At 42.2% G+C, this 21,051-nt stretch overlaps 1 protein-coding gene across 2 annotated transcripts in view; it reads right to left on the bottom strand.

The window, feature by feature from the left end:
* The window catches only part of FAM92A (family with sequence similarity 92 member A), a 50,604-nt gene that overhangs the window by 15,118 nt on the left and 14,435 nt on the right, over window positions 1-21,051 (bottom strand). For both annotated transcript variants that reach the window (XM_019527924.1, XM_019527925.1), the window contains exons 3-5: window positions 18,557-18,625; window positions 12,342-12,443; window positions 3,581-3,586 (exon numbers count right to left, since the gene is read on the bottom strand). In XM_019527924.1, coding sequence (XP_019383469.1) covers window positions 3,581-3,586; window positions 12,342-12,443; window positions 18,557-18,625 — 177 coding nt within the window. The remainder of the gene's footprint in view (window positions 1-3,580; window positions 3,587-12,341; window positions 12,444-18,556; window positions 18,626-21,051) is intronic.

Here is a 21,051-nt window from a genome sequence, read left to right as displayed (position 1 = left end):
CTCTAACCTGGTCCTCCCCAACCTGAGGTCTGAAGGCGACCTTAGAAAATAAATTATTATATTAGATTGACCCAAAGCTGAAGTTATTCAGCATTTTCAGTGAACTGAAAGAATATAACTAAAAATGAATAGCTGCATTTTTAGTCATCTAATTTTTTTAAAAAGAGGAATTGATTCACAAAAACAATGAAGAGCAGCTGCTGTAGCTCAAGTACTAGATGTCAGAGGTTCAAACTTTGCTACTTTGACTGGGGCAGGAATTTGAACCAAGGTGTCCTATCTCCCAAAAAGGGAGTCATAACCATTGGATTTCTCTCAAGTCTTTCCTGTTTTAAACCGTTCCACTTAGCACTGAAATACCAAATGTAAGAGTGATGTTGTAGCCATGACCATCCAGAAATAACATGAGGCAAGAATTTCTTAGGGTGATATCCTTTATTGGCCCAACTGTGTAGTTGGGCTAGAGTTAAGCTGCTTTTCCAATTTGGTTAGTTGAGTGAAAGTCAAGATTCCTGCTGATCATAGAACCCATGTAGCAAAAACTGTCAATGACACCAAGAGATTTATCCTCCAGAGTGATGTCAGGTATTGCTTTTTCTCATCCCTTGGTACATGATCACAAGTTTTGAGACTAACTGCTATCCTGAAGCTATTGCATGATTCTGAAAATCTGCCCAAGAGATTTTGCAGGGAAGATTCACTGTAGGCAACCAAGGCTGCATTATTTGCAAACAGGAAATCTCAAAATGAGTTCTTTCACCTTGGTTTTTGCTCTAAACGTTGCAATGTTGAACAAGCCTTCATCTAGTCTGGTTTGAAGATAAATGCCGTCATTGCTGTCCTTGAATTAATGAAGAAGCAGGAATGAAAAGTAGATGTTAAAAAATGTGGGGGCCAAGATGCACCTATTTTACCCCACTAATGTCAAAGGCGTTTGATTCTTTGTTTTCATACTAATGATCAGAAAAGCAGCTAAAAATTTTGGGATATAACAAAAAAGTGCATGGAATAACAAACAACTATCAGCTAAGGAAACAGACTATCAAAGAAGAACAGGTTGTGATGGATTGGCTGTCAGAATAGAAGACCACATTGCCAAAAATATTTTGTATAATGAGATTCAAGATGGCTCTAGAAAGCAGGGTTGCCCTCTAACAGTACCATGATATGTGCAAAAATTATATGCAGTTGTTCAACACCAACTTAAAAAGCTGTAGGGGAGCATGCAGAATCCAGTCCAATCTGGAGGGAACATCTGGCACTGGGTGCAGCTCAATGTGAAGCAGCTTTGATCCAGAGGATGGAAGCAGTGAGAGAGAAGAAAGCAGCATGCTATAAATTTGGACTCCAACTGAGACAATATACAGCAAAAGCTGTTATACAGCACCCATGGGGAATGTGGGGTGCTGGATAACCAAATATGCCAGTTACCTGAGAGATGCAAACAGGCGTCTTTGCCTGTTCGGGCTGCTGCCCCTTCCGCCCCGTCGGTGCGCCGCTGCCCTTCCCTAGCACCAGTGTGCCGAGGACGGGGGGGGGGGGCCCTGTGCAGACTGCTTTGCCCTGGGCCATAGTGCAAAGTCAGCCAAAGTGGAACTCGGTGAAACCGGAAGTGGGACTTGTTGTTTCGGTTTTGCTGCATCAATCAGCATGCCGGTTAATGGAGCATGCTGGTTAATAACACTGCTTTTACTATATGGCTCTGTGAAACTTGTAATCAGATGTGTTGCACCTGAATTGGACTTATCAGCCACTAATGGATTGATCAGGCATTTGATTAAATCTCTTACATGTATGCCATGATCCAGAGGATTGATGGCTGCCTACTACTACAAATGCAAGACATTGTTCTTTGGGTCTGATCATAAAGAACAGTATAGTAAAGAACAGCAGTGGGAGGAGAGAAATTTCCAGGAGCAGCAGGTGCAATTAGCAGAAGAAAAGAAGCTGATTGTGAGATCAGTGCCTATTAGGAGGGAGCAGCGTCATTAATTAAACTTACCATAAGTGTTCATGGGGCCAGAGGTGAGAAGTAATCTATCTGATTATAGACTCCCTACAAGGGAGCAATGACTTACTTAAATGTTAATTGAAGCAGGAGCTATATTTTATACAAAGTGAAACAGCTTCAAAAGAAGACAAAGAGATAGGGTAGTCTAAAATGCTGACTCCACTCCCTGCTCTGAACTAGAGACAGCAAGAAAATCTGACCCTAGTTCTCCCACAATTTAGGCAAGAGATGCTCTAACTATGAAGCTGTAGTTTACAGGATGGTGTTTTTTCCTAGCCAAAATTTTGCTGAACTTGGGTCCAATTTATAAATAAATTGAACAGCTGCAATGCATTGTTTGGCAAAAAATATTAACTGGAGCAAAAATGTCTTACAAGAGTATGCACATACACTTGTATATGTTCAGTTATTTGATTCTTTTTTTAATATCAATTTTTGAGTCTGTACAGAAAGCAGTTTTAAATGCAACTTGAGTTCAAGCTACTATTGACCAACAGGAGTTACGGAACAGGTACAATCTACAGGTACAAAAGCTTACATCCTCACAAAATCCCATAGGATTCTGCATGCGTGTCAGGGTCTGCATTTGTTGTTCCACATGCAAGACTTCGTCCCTGAATATTACATTATATTTAAGGGACACTGTCAAATTGCAACCTAATGCATTTACCAAAATGAATTTAGGAGTAGGTTCACTACTGTAAATAAAGTCTGCTGGTCAACTTTGGTGGCTTTTCAAGCCACAATATCTTAACTTTTCAAACAGGATCAACTGGAAGAGTAAAACAATATTCACAAAGTAGATAAATGTATTAAGTTGAGAGAAACAAATTTCAGATTTTTAGTTATAGAAATCTTAGTCATTACTGATAATCATATGAAGTTAAAAGCACATTTGCTCAAGTGCTTGTTTAAAGTCAACTGCATCCCTTCTAACTTTTACTGCTTCTTTTCAAAGAAATTTGGGGGCAAGTTCCAGAAACGTTATGCAATTTACAATCCCCTCCCCGCTTTTAAATAGAATAGTTCAATGTATTCCCAAGATAAAGAGTATAATATTTTCTTAAGATTCCTGACACATTCTGGATACACTTCTAAAAATAGATCTTTTTAAAAAGAAGATGAATCAATTATACTTACATTTTTGATGGAATTATAAACAAATAACGTACATGAGCTTCAGGTCCTCCTTTAGGTCCTGGTTCTGCACAACCCGGGAGCATTAACTTAACAGTACACAAGCAAACAGTATTTTTCCTGTGCACATGCTTTTCATTTAGCACATGCTTAAGTATTTTTCCAAATCTAGGTTTTAATGAAGTGCAATAATTGATTTCCAATAAATTATGTTTGCATAAATACTGTTGTCACCAGAAGTACTTAATAAGCACCAGGTATTTTAATGTTAATTTTATTACTGTTATGGTAGTAACATGCAGGTTCTTTTAAACAGATGTGGGCAGATTTTGTATACTGCTATTTGTTGGTTATGGCAGAATGAAACAGGTCGCATTTGCAGTTAAAATAAAAGTTTACTCTGATGCTTCCTCTTTTGCATTTGATACCCACCTGTGACTGAAATAGGTAGTAAAGGAAAAAAGATATTTTAAATTTCCTTATTAATTTCAAGAGCTTAATAATATAGCTATTACAATTACTTTTTTGAAAGCATCCCCATCAAAATGTTATACCAGATAAAAAGTTTTTCATACCATACCTTCTTGCATACAATATGCCCCAGAATATAATATACACCTTGTTTTTGAAAGGCAGAATGATGAAAAACAAGATTTTCTTAAAGTTATGGATGCACAGAGCAGTGATAACGCCTAGTTTTTAACTGATCTGCCCTCCCTTTTCTGTTTAACTACAGCTGAAAACCTAGCTGGTGCTGAGGACTGGTTCCATGGGTAGATCTATGATTTGGAAGGGTCTCCCAGCAGAGGCGACCCAAGCAGGGTGCGGGGCCCGTGGCAAGTCAGCGAGTGGGAATAGCGAGCGGCTGGATGCGGAGCTGCTGATACTGTGCCTGGCTCTGCAGGACGCCCCAGAGTGCAGGGCCTGGGGTCACCCCAATTCTTCCCCCCCCGCCCAGGAATGACCCTGTTTCCAACGCTGTGAAAGAGGGGCAGAGAGAGACCAGGAGTAGCTATCAGACAGCAAAATTGCCAGAAGAAACATTCACTTGATTAGTGGAGCACCATGACTATTAAAAAGGAAAGATGATTGTTAGCACTGCTGAAGTGAAGAACAATGAACCATTAAGTCAACTGATTCCTTCAGCTGCCTGAGTGATAGTGTGACTCCTGCTCCACAATGCAGCAGATAACAAAAGTAGGCCGCTTCTATCCCAAGTGAAAAATCAGATTCCCTGCTTAATACAAACACCCCAATGTTGGGGGCATGTTACATGTGAGAAAACATGATATACTATTTATATAGTTTCTGATACAACATGAAAAATTACAGTTAAAGTGTACATTCCTTCTGCAGCCTGCCAAAAACATTATGCTACAGCAGAATTAAAAGTTTCTGCATACTGGGGCAATATTACTACCTCCAACAGTAATTATTTTGGTAAGGTTAATCTCAAACTTCCCATTATAATAACATCTTTTTTGGTATTGTACAACTCGAGCCTGATTTAGCCATTCAGAATGAAGTTTTCCATGCTAGGTATTTGCTTTATGCTGAAACGTGCGTGTGTGTACTTTCAGCTAAAACAGCAAAGAACTAAATGTAGTATGTATTGCTCTGGCTGTGCTGCCCACAGGGGAAGAGACAGGGGCAGAGAGCTGGACTCTACACTCTGGCCTCAACAGCTGCTGCTTCCTGCAGGTGGCAACCAGAGCTCAAGAGCTGCTGGGGCGGGCCCTGGCACTGTGGGGCCATAAATGGGATCATGTTGAAGAAAAGTTTGGGAAGCACTGTTCTAGTCTGTCATAGCTCCTACTACTGATCAGGCAGGCCATATGCATGTAATGTCACTGCAAAACTATGTGCTCTATTGCCCTAGAGATGCTACTGTTTAATAGGACTGCATATACACTCTCTCATACAAAAACTAAGCATGCTCCAGTAGTGTATCTGGACTTTTCCTGTAATGTAAGCTCTACTGTGGGGTGGACTTAAGCACAGAAGGTTTGACTCATCAGTGCTTTTAATATAGGTCCCAGGCAGACTAGAGGAGAAGCTGAATGATTCAAATGCAGAAGAAATAAAGTGAGAGCTGCTGACAGACAACCAGTTCAGCCAGGGGAAAAATATTTGAAGGGGAAAAAGACAAATGTAATATGGAGCCAGGACATTAAGGAAGAGCCAGAAGTGGCTTGTCAAGGACACTAGGAACAAGTGTTCTACTGCCCACCTCCCCATGTCTGTCAGCCCTCTAAAGGTACATCCCAACAAGCATGCACATGCAATTTCCAGCGGTGTAAACCACACTTTGCTCTGCTAGTTTGCAGCACAGTGGTTTTGCCACTGGAAGATCCCAGTGTAAAAAAAAAAAAAATGGTTGCTAAATGTGTGGTGCATATGGCAGAAGTTTGCACTGCCAGAACCAGCACCTGGCTGGCCAGAACCATGTTCTGGGTGCCAGCCAGGCTCCAAGCAGCCAGCTCAGTGCAGCTGCTGTCCCAGGAGGTCCCCAGTATAAGACTGTTGGAGCTACTACAGATGCTGGCCCCAGCCTTCCATACCCCACCTGGGTCAATTTGTCATGTGCTGGCACAATTATGTGCCACTTCTTTTTGTCATGCAGAAAACGTGCACCCCTGAATGTGCGTACTTGTTGGGATGCACCCTAAGAAGCTAGTTTAGGTTAAAGGGAGAGAGACAAGAAACCAAAAGCAGTGCAGCAGATCCAGGGGAAATTGGAAGGAGTGGGGCATGAGGAATCAAACCTGGAGAGGGGAGAATAGGCAGATATCTGTGCCTTCTGGGCCACACTCCCTTCCTGGAATAGAGGGTGAGATTCAAGCAGCAGAGATTTGTATATGGAAACTAAAGGTTCCAACCTTGCTTATAACCCCCTTCACTATGATTCTATACCAGGAGTGCTCAATGTTTTGGCCCTGCAAGCCTGATGAGTAGCCTGGGGGCAGTCTATGGCCAGATTGGGCCCCTCCTGCCAGGATCAGGCTCTGCACTACCTCTGGTTGGGCACACATACCCAGTTCAGGCCCTGTCCTGCCCTGCCCTGTGCACCTGATCTAGCAATGGAGGTTCTAGTTTTCCTAGATTTTTTTCAAAAAGCAAGCAGAAAATGATAAAATAATGCTCAAAGAACATTATTAAATATTGCAATGCCAAGCACTCAAAAATTAGGACATACGAAATGAAGGTTGCTTATGCATTGCTGTTCACTGACTTGGGACATGTTAAGATACAATTTATAATTACATGTTCATGCATTATTTTTCCACAAGACTCCTGCCTCTCTGGGCACACAGAATGGACTGCACTTACTTCATGAATAGCCAATGCATGGCCATATGCCCTAATTTACTGCAGACTAGTCAAATCTTGCCCTGAAAGCAAGAACATTTCCCTATGGGCTGGTGCTCACATCACTACATCTGAGGATATACATGTCATATTGTTCTCATTTTATAGATAGTGAACAGAGGGAAACAGAAGGATTAAGGGCTTAATTTTGGGTTTCTAATTCTGGGATTCTAATTCAAGACAAGATGGACCTGATTTTTCAGTACTTTATGGCCATGTCCAGACAAGCATGGATGTTTAGTTCCCTGGGGACAAGCAGCAAGCAGCACACCTTGCACCGCAGTTACTTGTCTCTGGGGAATGCCCGTGCCACTCATGCTTTGGTGCATGGCAAGTTACCCCAGGGGCAGTAGTGGGGGCTACAGCCAGCACTGTGCTGGCCCCAGCAGCTTCACCTGGGGTCCTGGGGGCCTCCCAGGGCTGCAGTGATGATCCTGCTGGGTGGTGCATGGCTCTGCTTTTTAGTGGTGCATGTTGCTCATGCATGTGCTACTGTTTTTTTTTCCTATGGGTTTTCTGACCCCTGGATACCCAGGGGTCAAAAAAACCTAACCAAACAAACAAAACAAACCTCACAGAAAAAAAGCAGCACACGCATGGGCAGCACGCCCTTGCAGTGCATAGAACACCTGACTGTGTGGTATGTGGTGCTGCAGACGTGTTTGCGGCACCACATGCTGCACAGCTGTGCTCACCTGGACGTGCCCTATATGTTTAAATTATACCCCCCAATAATCCCAGTTCTAGCTGTCGCGGCTCAGCATTTTTGCAAATTACATACTGGTCTCAAATTAGGAAACCAGAAAATAAGGAACATAATTATTAACCCCTGTAAAAAACTTTATTTACATAGGAGTTTCTGTGGCAGAGTTAGACAGAATCCTATTTTCCATGATATTCAGCTACTTTAACCCATGTGACCCCCTATCACTTTCACTATAAGCCTTCCAACTCCTCCAACAAATTAAGCAGAGCCCTACAGCAGTGGTGTTCAACATGTGGGCCACAGACCCCTAGGGGTTTACAAACAACGTCTAAGGGATCCACAAAAGATGACTATGATCAAACGTATATGAATACCCACACTTACAATTCAAAGGGGCCTGCACCTCCATTCAAAATTTCCAAAGGGGTCTGCATCTACATTCAAAATTGTTTAGGGAGCCACAAATGAAAAAAAGGTTGAAAACCACTGTCCTTCAGAAAACAGATTGATCATTACACACTGATTCCAGAGAAGGGATGGAAAGAATTTGTGTGATCACAATTAAGCATAATGCATATGCAAAAAGGGACTAAACTGGAGTTGCACAATCCATCCGTATTCTGGCATTTCCTAATTTTGCAACTTTAGTAATGTTCGTTTAATAGATTGTGGGGGGAGGGAGAGGGAAGGGGTTTGCTCAAAATAGGGAACATTCTGCTGTAGATGGTTAGCAGCCTTTTAGAGGGAAAAGCAGTTCTTTTCCACACATTCTAGCAGCCCCATCAAGCACTACCAGTTGCAATCCTGGGGCAGGTTTGTGTCCATATTATTACAGGGAAGATTTATAAAGGATTAACAGAAACAAATGCTAAAACAAACATACACAGAAATATAAAAGCAAAAGTCCTTTCCAGACTTATAACTCACAAAAGGATATAATAATCTTTCCTTAAACTCCAGATAACATATGAATTTTTATAACTTACCAACAATGACAGAAAAATTGAATATGGTGACTAACAAATCATGTCAGATATGAAGGGCCAAATCCTATTCACTTGTATGTGCCTAAGTGACACTTACATAAGAGCAATTTTTGGTGCTTGGCGTTTGGATTCCATGTGTACTTCCTACACTAACCCTGCACATCCCTTCTGAACATGTTCAGAAGTCTGAGCCCTGGATGTCTAGGCTCTGAGGTGTGAGAAAATTACCCAGATGCAGAGGTGTAACTAGCAGTTCTGGTGTTCTGGGCACAGTTGCTCTGAGTACCAGAAAGGCAGGAAAGGGACAGCACCACTATTGTTGGACAGGGCAGGGCACCTGGGGCACTGATCCATCCCCTCAGACACTGCCTCCCTCTTGCCTTTCTAGAACAGCAAGACAGCAAGAGGGGAGAGCTGCAGAATGCTGCTAGTGACTTCTCTAAATCAGTGTCCCACTCGCCCTGCCCTAGTTACACTACTGTCCAGATGTATACAATGCTAGGTAAATCCTGGAACATTAGTCAAAAAAAGAAAATGATTAGAAAATAAGAGGGGAGGGAAGTAGAGAGAAGCCTTCTTATCTTTCAGTTTAGCAGCCTAATGGTTAGGGAATCTGCCAAGAAACAGGAGATCTAGGGTGCCTATAGATGTGCATGGACACTGCTCCGACGCACTGTAATTACAGTGTGCCAGAGCAGACTCCATTAATCAGTCTGCTGGAGTGTGCTAATTAGTGCGCTACAGCAGCCTACACATCTTGTGTATTCAGCATCCCCATGCTTCAAAGTAGCAGCAGGGGCACTTTAACTAAAGTTCATGCAATGTCCTGCCCCCAACATGTTCTAGGCCCCCCAAGTTCTAGGCCTCCTTCTCTCAGAGGGGCTTAGTAGAAAGTGTGAGATTCAGGTTCAAAGTGCTCTAACCACCAAACCATAGGCTAGGTCAGCAGTTCCCAAACTCTGACAGATTGCACACCACCGATTTAAAACAATACAACCTTAAGTACCACCAGCAAATTTCTGTCATATAGAGTAATTATAATAAATCTGTTAATGCATACCACTGACAGGTTATCTGCGTAGCACTGGTGGTATGCGTACCACAGATTGGGAATTGCTGGGCTAGGCAATGCTCAGGGTATGTACCAATCTTTTTGAAGCTGGACCACTGGGCAGCCAGGAGGGGAAGACAGGTGGGGCTAGCTAGAAAATAGCACGCTAGGGTGGAGGAGGGGATGGCTCAGTAAGATGGTTGCTGCCTTGAGTGGGGGAGGACCTTGTGTTGTGGCCTCCATCCTTATTGGCTTTTCTGCACTTTCATAAATTTCATAGACATTAGGGCCCAGAAGATCATTGAGTCCAGCCCCCCGCCCAAAGGGCAGGAAGTCAGGTGGGGTCATAGGATCCCAGCAAGATAAGCATCCAATTTACTCTTGAAGGTGTTCAGTGTAGGTGCTTGAACCACCTCCAATGACAGGCTGTTCCAGACCTTGGGGGCTTGGACAGTAAAGAATTCTTCCTTATGTCCAGCCTGAAACGGAATTGCAGTAGTTTATGACCGTTCAACCTCGTCATCCCTTGGGGCACTCTGGTGAACAAACGTTCCCCCATATCCTAGTGGTCACCCCGATAAACTTATAGGTGGCCATCAGATCACCCCTCAGCCTGTGCTTTTCCGGGCTAAAGAGCCCCATGGCTCTCAGCCTGTTGTCATAAGGTCTGTTTTTCTGACCTCTGATCATGTGCATGGCTCTTCTCTGGACTCTCTCAAGCTTCTCCAAATCCTTTTTGAATTGTGGAGCCCAAAACTGGATGCAATACTCCAGCTGTGGCCTCACCAAGGCCAAGTACAAGGGGAGAATGACGTCCCGGGATTTGCTTGAGAAGCATCTATAGATGCAAGCCAGTGCTTTGGTTGCTTTGCTAGCCACAGCATCGCATTGCAGGCTCATGTTCATCTTGTGGTCAGTGATGACCCCCAAGTCTCTTTCTTCTGTAGTGCTAGCCAGCGTAGCACTGCCGAGCCTATAAGGATGCTGCAGGTTTTTCCTCCCAAGGTGGAGAACCTTGCATTTTTCAGTGTTAAACACCACCGGGTTCTTGTCTGCCCATTTCCTGAGCCTGTCCAGGTCAGCCTGGATCACCCTCCTGTCTTCTGGTGTGGATGCTTTGCCCCGAAGTTTGGTGTCATCGGTGAACTTGGCCAGTCCGGTTCTGACTCCCATGTCTACATCATTAATGAAGATGTTGAACAATATGGGTCCAAGGACAGCCTTGGGGGACCCCACTGGTTAAAGGGCACCATGATGATTGACTTCTGTCAATTACCACCTTCTGGGTCTGACCATGGAGCCAATTTCCCAGCCAGCGGATCGTGGTGGACCCAAGGCCACAATTGGCCAGTTTCGCCAAGAGGCTTTTTTGAAATCAAGATTTAATATTCATTTGCTAAAAATTAGAGGTGCACGGATACATCAGTCCAATATCGGATCAGTACCGATATAAAGAAAACTGGCTGTATTGGATATTGGTCCAATACTTTGGCCAATAAATGTCCATGCTGCATGCAGCTGCAGCGCAGAACTCAGGCAGCGAGAAGCAGAGCCAGCAGCATGGAGAGCTGCCTCCAGCTGGTAAGTCTGGTGTGGTGGAAGAGGAGCGGGGAGGGAAGGCGTGTGTGGGGGTCAGATCAATGCCCCTGCAGTGATGGGGCGAGGGCAAGGGCAGGCACTGCCCAGGCAGGGCTGGAGTGGTGGGGAGGGGCAGACCATGGTTTGGGGGGGGAGGGGTTGGTTCTTGCTGCTGCTTGCACCCCAGGAGGACACAGGGGGTGTATGTCCCACCGGATGTGCGTAGGGGGTGAGGGAGGGCAGGGAAGGCTGTAGCTGGAGCTGTGCAAGGCTCTTCACAGCAGGGGCTGGGCTCAAAGTGGGCTCTGGCAGCACTTCAAGGATGCTGCATCCACCCCAGATTTTGCCACTGCTCGCCTCCCAGCACCACCACTGCCAGTTGCAGCCCTGGCTCTTCCTAGTGTGTGGATGGATGCAGGCCGTTGAGCCGGGGCTGTGCCAGGTGGAGTCACTGGGAGCAGAGAGGCGGTGAAATCTGAGGTGGATGCAGCATCCTCCCTGCATCACCAGAGTCCGCTCTATGCCCAGACTTCACTGAAAAGAGCTCTGCGCAGGCCTGCCCTGCACAGATCAGGGGGCAAATGCCCCCCCATACCTTCCTGGGGTCCAAGCAGCGGCAGGCGCTGCCCCCCCCATGATCTGTGGCTTTGTCCCGCGCCCTACCCCCCTGGCAGCACCTGCCCCTGCCCCCTTCCTCACCGCGGCAGGGAGTTGATCTGCTCCCCCACACTCCTTTCCTCCCCTTTCCCCTTCCACCACACCAGACTTACGAGCTGGAGGCAGCTGTATCAGAAATCGGATTGGTATCGGCAGATCTGCCTCCTTAAATACTGGCTATTGGTATCACCCCCCAAAATCTCTATCAATGTACCTCTACTAAAAATGGATAAACAGCTATAGACAGATTCTGTTACATTAGGGGCAAGGCTCCAGGGCTCTTTCCCTTCTAAGGAAACACCCATCTCCCTTTAATTTAGGGCCCACAATTTCCCCTCCTGGCAGCCCAGTGGGACAGCTTTCAAAAGGATTAGCTCATGGCCTGGCATAGAGCGCTATGGTAGGAAGTAGGAGATGTAGGTTCAAATCCCTTCTGGGTAACAGGGGGTGTCTTACTCCCTGGGCACATGCCCTAGCTACTGGACCAAATGTGGGGAGCCCCCTTTTTATTTCTTGCAAGTATATATGTACCTGGGCAATCGTACTTCACCACAGGTGGAAACAGAATCCAAATTGTATGTACATGCCAACAGTTACACTTATGTGGCTATGCAAGTTTTGCTTAGGCATGTAAAATTGAAACAAGATTTGCCCTAAAGTCCTTTCTAATGAACAAATACTAATATAGCAGGGGTTAAACTACAACTAACTGTCACAAAATATATAGAGTAAGAACTCTGTGATTCATAACTGCTTTATGGGCAATTCCTACCACATCTCTGTCTAAACACATTGCTTTTTTGCTTTTTTTAATCAATTATTTCTTATTATAAATAGAAAGGATACAATAATGTGTCGATCTGATGGATTCCGCTGACGAGTCTTTTCCAGTTGAGACAACTGCTTAGCTTCTCGATTCTTTGCTGTTAAAGTTGCTTTTAAATCATCCTGCAAGTATAACAGTTTGTACATTTAAACAGAGCTACAGGAGTATGAAATACATATGTCTGCATTTAAGTTTAGTCCATAAAGCCTGGATAAAACCTTTTGCTTTATATCAGAAGTGTCAAACATCAGGTGTCCAACCTGCAGGCTGGATCTGGTGTGCAAGCTCATTGCTACAGCTGCCAGAGCCCACTGCTGTTAACACCACTTGCCTCCCCCACCAACCAACCCTTGTGCACTGCTAGATATCAGGGTTTGTAGTCACCTCTGGCAACTAAGATCAGCATCAGGGAAAAAAGAGAGGGGAGAGCAGCAGTGACACTAACTCCCTGGGTTTCAGAGTTGCATTGAAAAACAGAAGCTCCAGTAGCTATGGGGATTAATGCTACTACCATTGCCACCTGTGGGTCATCCAGCTCATGGAAAGCCCTGTGGGAAACTCCATGATACCAGGGTCACACAAGTTTTGGTACCCCTCTACCCAGGGCCACACAAATTTTGGTAACCAATCGCTAAACCAAACCAGTTTTTTACAGAATTATTCCTGTTAAACACTGAGCACCTACCAAGTGACAGAAATACATCACTGGGCCTGACAGTGCTCAAACTCCATAGGTGGATCCACTGACATGTGCCATCTTTTAGAGGTTAGCTATTAACATCTATATGAAAGACTCTATGACTATTCTGTTAGGTTACTAAAATGCCACCATTCCACAATCGAGAAACATGATTGTGGTTATAAGCCCGTCTTGGTTCAGCAACAAAGTGAAGGCAACAATTAAAAATGAAAAAGTGATAGATAACTGGAAAAAAGAGAAAAGTAAAATAATGTGTAAAACTATTCAGAATTCAGGGAGAAAAATCTATAGAGAACAAGGTTAAGGACAGTAACAGTAAGTATATTAGAAACAAAAAGAAGTCCTAGTAATGATGCAGGCCCATTACTAGGACAGAGTAACACAGCTAATAATAATATAAAAAAGGCAGAACTCTCCATAGGTATTCAATAAGTATTTCCATTCTGTTTTTGGAAGAAAAAACTGCTGATGTGCTTCTACCCTGAGACTGTGAGATAAATTTCAACCATCATAAAATTGTGGTGGTAAGAATATCTCACTCTAGGCTGCAGTAAACTAATTTACAAGTACCATCCTGCTGCGGAGTAAAAGACTCTGACGCAGCACATGTGTAGACTCTGTCCAGGCTGGCTGGTGCGTGAGGGTGCTTCAGTGTGGGCACTGCCTAACAGCTAGCCATGAGCTGAAGCTCCCTCATGCCCCAGTTAGCCCCTCTACCAGCCAGGGCTGCTCCGACCTGGCTCCACGTGCTGTGCATGAATAAGCTCTGGAACTGACTGCTGTGGAGTTGATTGCTTCTGGGCACACATTCAAACAGTGTACCTAGGAACAAAAAAATCTCTGAAGCAATGAGCTCCAGTTTATTCATGTGCATTAACTGCACATGTAGACATGTCTACAGAGTTCATAAGCTTTTGGAAGGGGGGGGGGGGTCGGAAGAGAGAAAAGAGGGGTAGAGAGGGAGAATATGAATGAATGAATGAATGAATGAATGAATGAATTGGAGGCTGTTTTAGATTATGAGACCAGCCCAGGTCAAAGAAAGTTAATCGTGAAAAGGAGAGAAAGATTCAAAGGAAAAGCCATGAGAAGCAGAAGAATGCTTAAATTGATCTAAGCTAACTAAAATCCTCTTAATCTGTGGCATGAATCTATTTATTTAAAAGAAAAAAAAAAATCAATAAAAGGACAAAAAGCTACAGTATCACCTAAAAACTGTGTTCAAATCACATGTAGTTATGGAAGAAGATTGTGGCAACCCATGGAGCCATTGCATCTGGCCCACAGGGCTCTCCAGAGGTCCAGAAATTTGACAGTAGGGGACTGGTGGTCATTAATATGTCCACCTTCCCTCTGCCAAAACAAACCCTGTTTGCTGCACAGCCAGTTGGAGCCAGACACACCCCCTTCTCTCCCCCATGAAGCCAGGATGGGGTCTGGCCACAATCTCTCCATAGGGCCAGGCCACGTTTCCTTTCCCTCTCTGTGGGGCTGGGTTGGTAGCCTGGCCATACCTCCTTCCCTCCTGCTGGGGCTGAGTCACACTCCCTTCTCCCCAAGGGGCCAGGCTGGGGCCTGGTCATGTCCCTTCCCTCTGTGCAGGGCTGGGTTGGGGCCTGGCCACACCCCCGTTCCTCTGTGGGGCCAGGTCAAGCCCCTTTCCCCTGCCAAGCTGTGTTGGGGCCAGCCTGCTCCCTCCCCCTCTTTCCCCCCATGCAGCCAGATGGTACCTGCCATGCTCTCCTGGGTGCCAGACTGGGAGCACTAGCTGGATCCGGCCCCTTGGACATACCTGGCACTGCCAATTTGGCCTGCTGGGCAAGGAGGTTCGGCACCACTGGTATAATACATATTTAAGCCAAGTTGGTACAAGTTTACCAGGACTTGCAGTAGATGTGTGTAAAAATGTTGCTCTGCCCATGTTTTAGCTGTTTTTCCCTCTGTTCTTGTGTGCATTTTTCTTAGTTTCTCTCAAGGGTACAGGATTGCTGTACAATGACAGCTACACACCCAGCTCCAGCCCTTCTCAACTGTCTCTTTTTCCCAAGAAAGGACAGTTATACTACCTTTATGCTTTAAAAGACTGTCAACTATGGGTTTTTTTTTGTCTAATAAACAATGCCATCATAAAAAAAGGGAGTAAGAAATATTATTCAAATAAAAGCCATATGAACAATGTATTATGGAGTAAAAGGGGGAATGGATTTACTTTCAGCTACTCTAATAATTGTACGCTTTCATCCCATGAAATATGGAAGCTAAACCATAAAACTTTCCCCTCTTTCACTGAGGGCTAAGCTACTTTTGTCTAAACTTCTATTAATTATAGGGTAAGAACATGTACTCAGGCCATAACCACAGAGCAATTGATGCACAGAAAATTTCCACCCCTCTTTACTCTCTAGTAAAACTGTTCACTAATTTTAAGGGCCATGTACCTCATGACAGCAGAAGACAGAGTTCATACAGAAGTGTAACAGGGATGTTAGCCAAAACATGAGACTCAGAAAATCTTAACACTGTATGGGTCCAGTGTGGTAAAAAACAAATACAGCACCTTGGTGAGTGTCCAGCTCCACCTTGGCTACATGACAGTATGAAGAAGTATTTTCCAATAGACAAGTAACTGAGAAACATCTATCAGGAACAGACATTTTAGATAACTAGGCCCAGATAACTTGCACCAAGTTCTTAAAATATCATTCTAATAAATTTTTGGATTACTAGGAAAATTTCTAAAGATGGAAAAGCATTAACACTGTGCCAATCTTTGATAAATTATTTAGATCTCCCTCTCCTTCTAGAGGCCAGATAGATTGATAGCAATCCTGAACAAATTAAATAGAAAAATCAGATTCAAGCAATAAAGAACTGCAGGGAAGGGATAATTAATGCCAATGTGGTCTGATAGAAATAAACCTTATTTCAAGTTGGGTTGATTAGGCAAGTTTGACCTAGCTCCTTGGTACACTCTGATTAAAAAATAGCACTATACAATAACAATAGAGCATGCACTGAATGAATTAAGAACTTGTTTTCTGACATCTCAGAAAGTAGCCATTGTTGGCATTTCATCACTGAACACCGACCGGTCTTGAGAGTAGGGTTGTGGTAGACCCAGCACCCAATAGTTTTTTCAATGACATGGAAACAAATATAAAAATGACGTCTGATAAAATATGCAAGTGATACAAAGATACATAGAATATATAATAATAAGGAGATAGGGCAGTCATACAATGGTATCTAGATGATTTGGTAAGCTAGGCTCATTCTAGCAAGTTGTATTTTATTACAACCAAATAACAGTACACATCTAGGACCAAGGAATCCAGACCATACTTATAGAGAATGGAGACTTCATCCTGGGAACTAGCAACTCAACATGAGTTCCCGATAAAATGCTTTTGCAAACAAACAAACAAACAAACAAACAAACAAACAAACAAACAACAGCTAATGTGATCCTTGGAGGTACATAGAGAAGACTAATGAACAGGAGAGAAGAGTGGTAATTTTACCTGTATAAACAGCAGCGGTGAGATCAATATTGCTGTTTCACCTTCAAGAAGCAGTCCAGAATATCAGTCTAAAATGCTGTGGGTTCTTTTTCGATGTGTACACCATTAAGTAGTAATGAAAATCTGCCTTTACTGCTATACTGCCTCTTTTGTGGAGTCTCATGAAAATCAGTTCCCTGTCTTGTTCTATTCAACATCTATATGTAGCCATTGTAGAAACTTGTTGAATACAGACTCGAATGCTGGCTCTATGAAGATGATATTCAGCTCAACCTCTATATTATATATGATTATATTATTATCACCCAAGTAGTCCAGTGTTCAGATTACAACAACAGAGGCATGAAAAACAGCTGGCTGAAGCTGAATCCAACCAAGAGAAACATTATGGAGGTTGGCAGAGGAAAGCATTCTGAAGAGTTTGCATCTAAGGGGAAGTCTCTCTTGGCTGAAGGTGCCAGCCAAAAGCTGCCTATTGAAGTTTGCAGCTTAAGTGTACTCCTGGGCTCTTCACCCACACTAAATTATCACATAGCAATATCACGGAGTAATGTTATCTAACATATCTGATTGCCTAGGATACCAGGAGACTTAAAACCATCCAAGATTGGCTGAAGTTACTCTTGACTATATCACTTTTAGGTTGGACAACAATGCAATATACTTGAGCATGAAGCCTTCAGTACTCAGGAAACTCCTGTTGGAACTTTCTCTACATCTTCTTATAGATACTTGCTACTGTATAAATAAAACAAAACCTCACAAACATAATCAATCCTGTTTGTTCCTTCATATATATTCCTTAGATTTTGAATCAAATTCAAGGTCTTTGCCCTTAATTTCATGATGCCCAATGGCTTGTGTTCAGGCCATGCATAAGATTTTCTAAAGATATATAGTATTCTTCACTTATAGGGCACACTCGAACTTTCTAAGATAAGGGTACAGCTACAAAGCTCTTCTATGGAGGAAACAGGTAAGCTTCTGAAAGAGCTCCAAGTGAAGTGAACTTTCATAGGAACAAAGAACTATAAAAAAAATCTTACCACTTTTCAGTTTAATTGAAGGGCACTTTTTTGGCAGGGTAACTCACTCTCCCTCTCTCTCTCGTATGTATAAAAAACCCACAAAATAAAATATTCTATTGCATATGATTCTCCCTCCAGGAAAGGATGCAAGAACAAACATGTGACAGATGATAATCAACTTGATACTGGAAAGAGCTCAGATACCTGAGTAGTGAGCACTGTATAAGAAACTGAGTACAATAATATAGCATATACCAAATATGGACTGTTCTGTATATATGCAGCATGGCATCCTACGTAGTATACTCTCATGAAACACAAACACCACTTTACTATGAAAAAAAAAAGAAATCTATTCTTGCTTGTGTCAATGTACAAAAAAAGACATTGGTGCACTTCTTATGAAAGTACCTCAAAACCCCAATTTTGCTGCATTCTAACCTCAGAAATTAAAAAAAAAAAAAAAATCATAGACTCCAAATCATCTGTACTTCCCCTTTTCATTATGATAGCCATTCCAGAAAAGAGAGGATACTGGATAATACAGATCTATGCGTTTCAGCCAGGAGCTTCTTCACCAGTAATTTCCAACAAATATGAAGCCTGCTTGTAATTCTAAAGGGTTTGGGATGTTCTTATAACTTTTGCATTCTCTTTTTAGTCAAACTCCTAAAAGTATCAGATAAAACATAGGGCACTTAATTAAGAAAATGCAGTCTGCTTGAATGTATACAAAGCTATGCATCAGTTGTTAATCCTTCGGGGAACTGGACTCCCTTTCCTCAATTTCTCTCTTGGAACTTATCTGTTTCACATATACCCAGCCAAAATTCAAAAGTATTCTTGATCCACTTATTTGTATTTTTTGTTACACTAACCATTTTAATAAGAAGAGCACATCAAATTAGTTTAGGTTAATGATATTCATAAAGACATAAGAATATACTGAATTTTGAGATAAATACTTTACACCTAAATTTACCTACCCTTTTAAGTTTTACTATGGTCCCATAACTTTTCAGAGGTTCAACAACTTTGGCTTCAAGCCTTTCAACCTACAAAAAAAGTCAAAGAAAGAAAGATTATGCAAAATGTTGATTCTATTTTACAAGAAGTTTAATCCATAATCACTGAAGGCAGAGGTTTTAAAGTCTTTTGCAAAAACAAAACCAGAAATGCTGAACAAAAAGTGATTTGTACCTGAAGAGATGGGTTTAATTTATTCCTGGTGTAAATTATTTCACTTCAGTGGCATTAAATCGGGAGGAATCAGGCCTGGGAATTGTTACTGGATATGTGCAATGTTAAATCTCAAATTCTATAACTCTTTTTTTAAGAACTGAAAAAGGCAATCTATTTCTTTTAAATGTGTTTGGTAGATTATTCAATTATTGTTTCCTCTGAGCAATTTAAAAGATTTCTTGAAAGGCATGAAAACAGCAAACTATGTAATGAATATACCAATATTATTGTGCTAATACTATTTAATGCATTAACAGATACTTATATTTGTGATGTTTTAAACATGTCTACAGAGGAAAACAGCTGAAAATGGGTAGGTATGTAATGGATTAAGACTTCTGCTTGTCAAACTGTAATTTTGTCTGATTTATTAACTTTTCCTCTTATTTCTCCAACTATTTGTTTATTTGATTTCCCCATGAGCTCTTCAGGATAAGACCTGTCTTATCCAAATGTCTGTAACAAAGCATACTAGAACCTGGTCACTGGGCACATCTATATGAGACGCTACGCTGCTGTAGCTCGTTGCTGTGGCGATGTAGCATTGCCAGGCACAAACCATGACAATGATGCTACTGTGCAGTAGCAGCTAAAAATAACCATGCAGTGACAGGACTGGGCACTAATGCTAGTTACTGTGCAGCCAGCCGCTTGTGTAGACGCATCTACTAAGTGGTACCCATTATAATAAAATATATCTGCTAGCAGCAAATTCCTCGGGCGTTGTATTTACTCCCTCATTTACAGTGACATTTTTCGTCAGACCATATTTGCTTCTAACATATCCTTAACTTTGACGCAGTCGCATAACTAAGGTGGAATGATGATGGCAGCTGCCCTGGAAAGGTTGCAGGGGGCAGTGGAAAAAAACCCGCCACCCCAGCAGCTGTGCAATTGTGGCGGCAGCAGCCAGAAGCCACCACTGCCTTGTGTGGCAGCTTTTTTAGGCACCCAGCCATGTCATTACACCTCTGGTTTGATGGAACGTGTTAACATTTCAAGTAAAATAAAGAGAGTGTATTGTATGCAGCCAAGTTCCAATTCCATGGCAGTCAAGATAGAGTTCAAGTTAAGATAAAAATATGACCAGCAATTTTTAAAAAGAGATATCACAGAAATAAGATATGCTGAGAAATCCCATGGCAATTAATAGTGCACAATGCTTAAAATAAAATAAAAACTGCTTACTAGCCATGTGACCCAGATTGATAGTATCAATCATCTCAACAGTTCCAGATTAAAATCTGCTATGATTTAAATATACATTGGTAACCAGACCTTCTAGAACAGAAAATGTTTAACCTGATCTTTACAGATCTGAATCTCATCTTCTCTTACTTTGTCTCTGAAATTTTCCTTTCATTCTTCCCCTTTTCCACTCAAAGAAACAAGGTGTAAAACTTGAGACCTGCAATACTCCCTTATGAAAATGTTTAAAAACCGAAGGGCTATTTTTATCTTGTTTTCCTGCTGCTTTTATGAAGTAAAAGAACTTCAGTACCTGGAACTATAGCTAAAGAAAGAAACCAGTAGTCCTTACAAGGAAATTACACTTTCTAGTACTGTTATTATATAAGAAAGTTGCTGTCTAAACTGATCACCAAAATAAGGGAAATCAAGATTATCATCTGATTTTTTCATGCAGAGATGGAAATTACTTAACTACTCTTGGATTCCTTTTCTTTGGTTTCTTTTATCTATTTGATATTTCTTTTGCCCTGCATCTCCTCAGTTAACTGTGGGAATAATGGAAATTTATTTGAATGGAAGAAAATTTATTCTAAAGACTAACTACTAAAGGCATTTCTGAAGATCCCAAAAGAAGTCTAGACAAAGTCTTCATTGAAATAATGGATTTATAGAGTTTAAGGCCACAAGGGATCATTACATCATCAACACTGACCTCCTGTCTATCACAGGCCATTATATTTCACTGTATTTCATTTGCCACTGTATTGAGTGCATTAATTTATGTTTGGCTCAGTGTAAGCAAGTCACCTACACACTTATGAAAATCCCAGTAGGCAGCCATCTACATCTTTACGTTTTAAGTAGCATTAAAAATATGTCCTAGATACACTGTGAAAGGACCATATATAGCATTTGGATTACCAATTCCCTTTAGTGAATAATAAGAACCAAACATCCGAAACCTAAACTTAAAAAAAGGAATTGGTGGTGTATAAAGACAGCTTGAAAGGTTTCCTTTAAAAAAGGATTTTCCCCTCTAATTGTTTTT

This window comes from Gavialis gangeticus, unplaced genomic scaffold (assembly GCF_001723915.1).
Source record: "Gavialis gangeticus isolate Ggan-Ray unplaced genomic scaffold, GavGan_comp1, whole genome shotgun sequence".
NCBI lineage: Eukaryota > Metazoa > Chordata > Crocodylia > Gavialidae > Gavialis > Gavialis gangeticus.
This window is presented reverse-complemented; position numbering and strand designations above follow the sequence as displayed.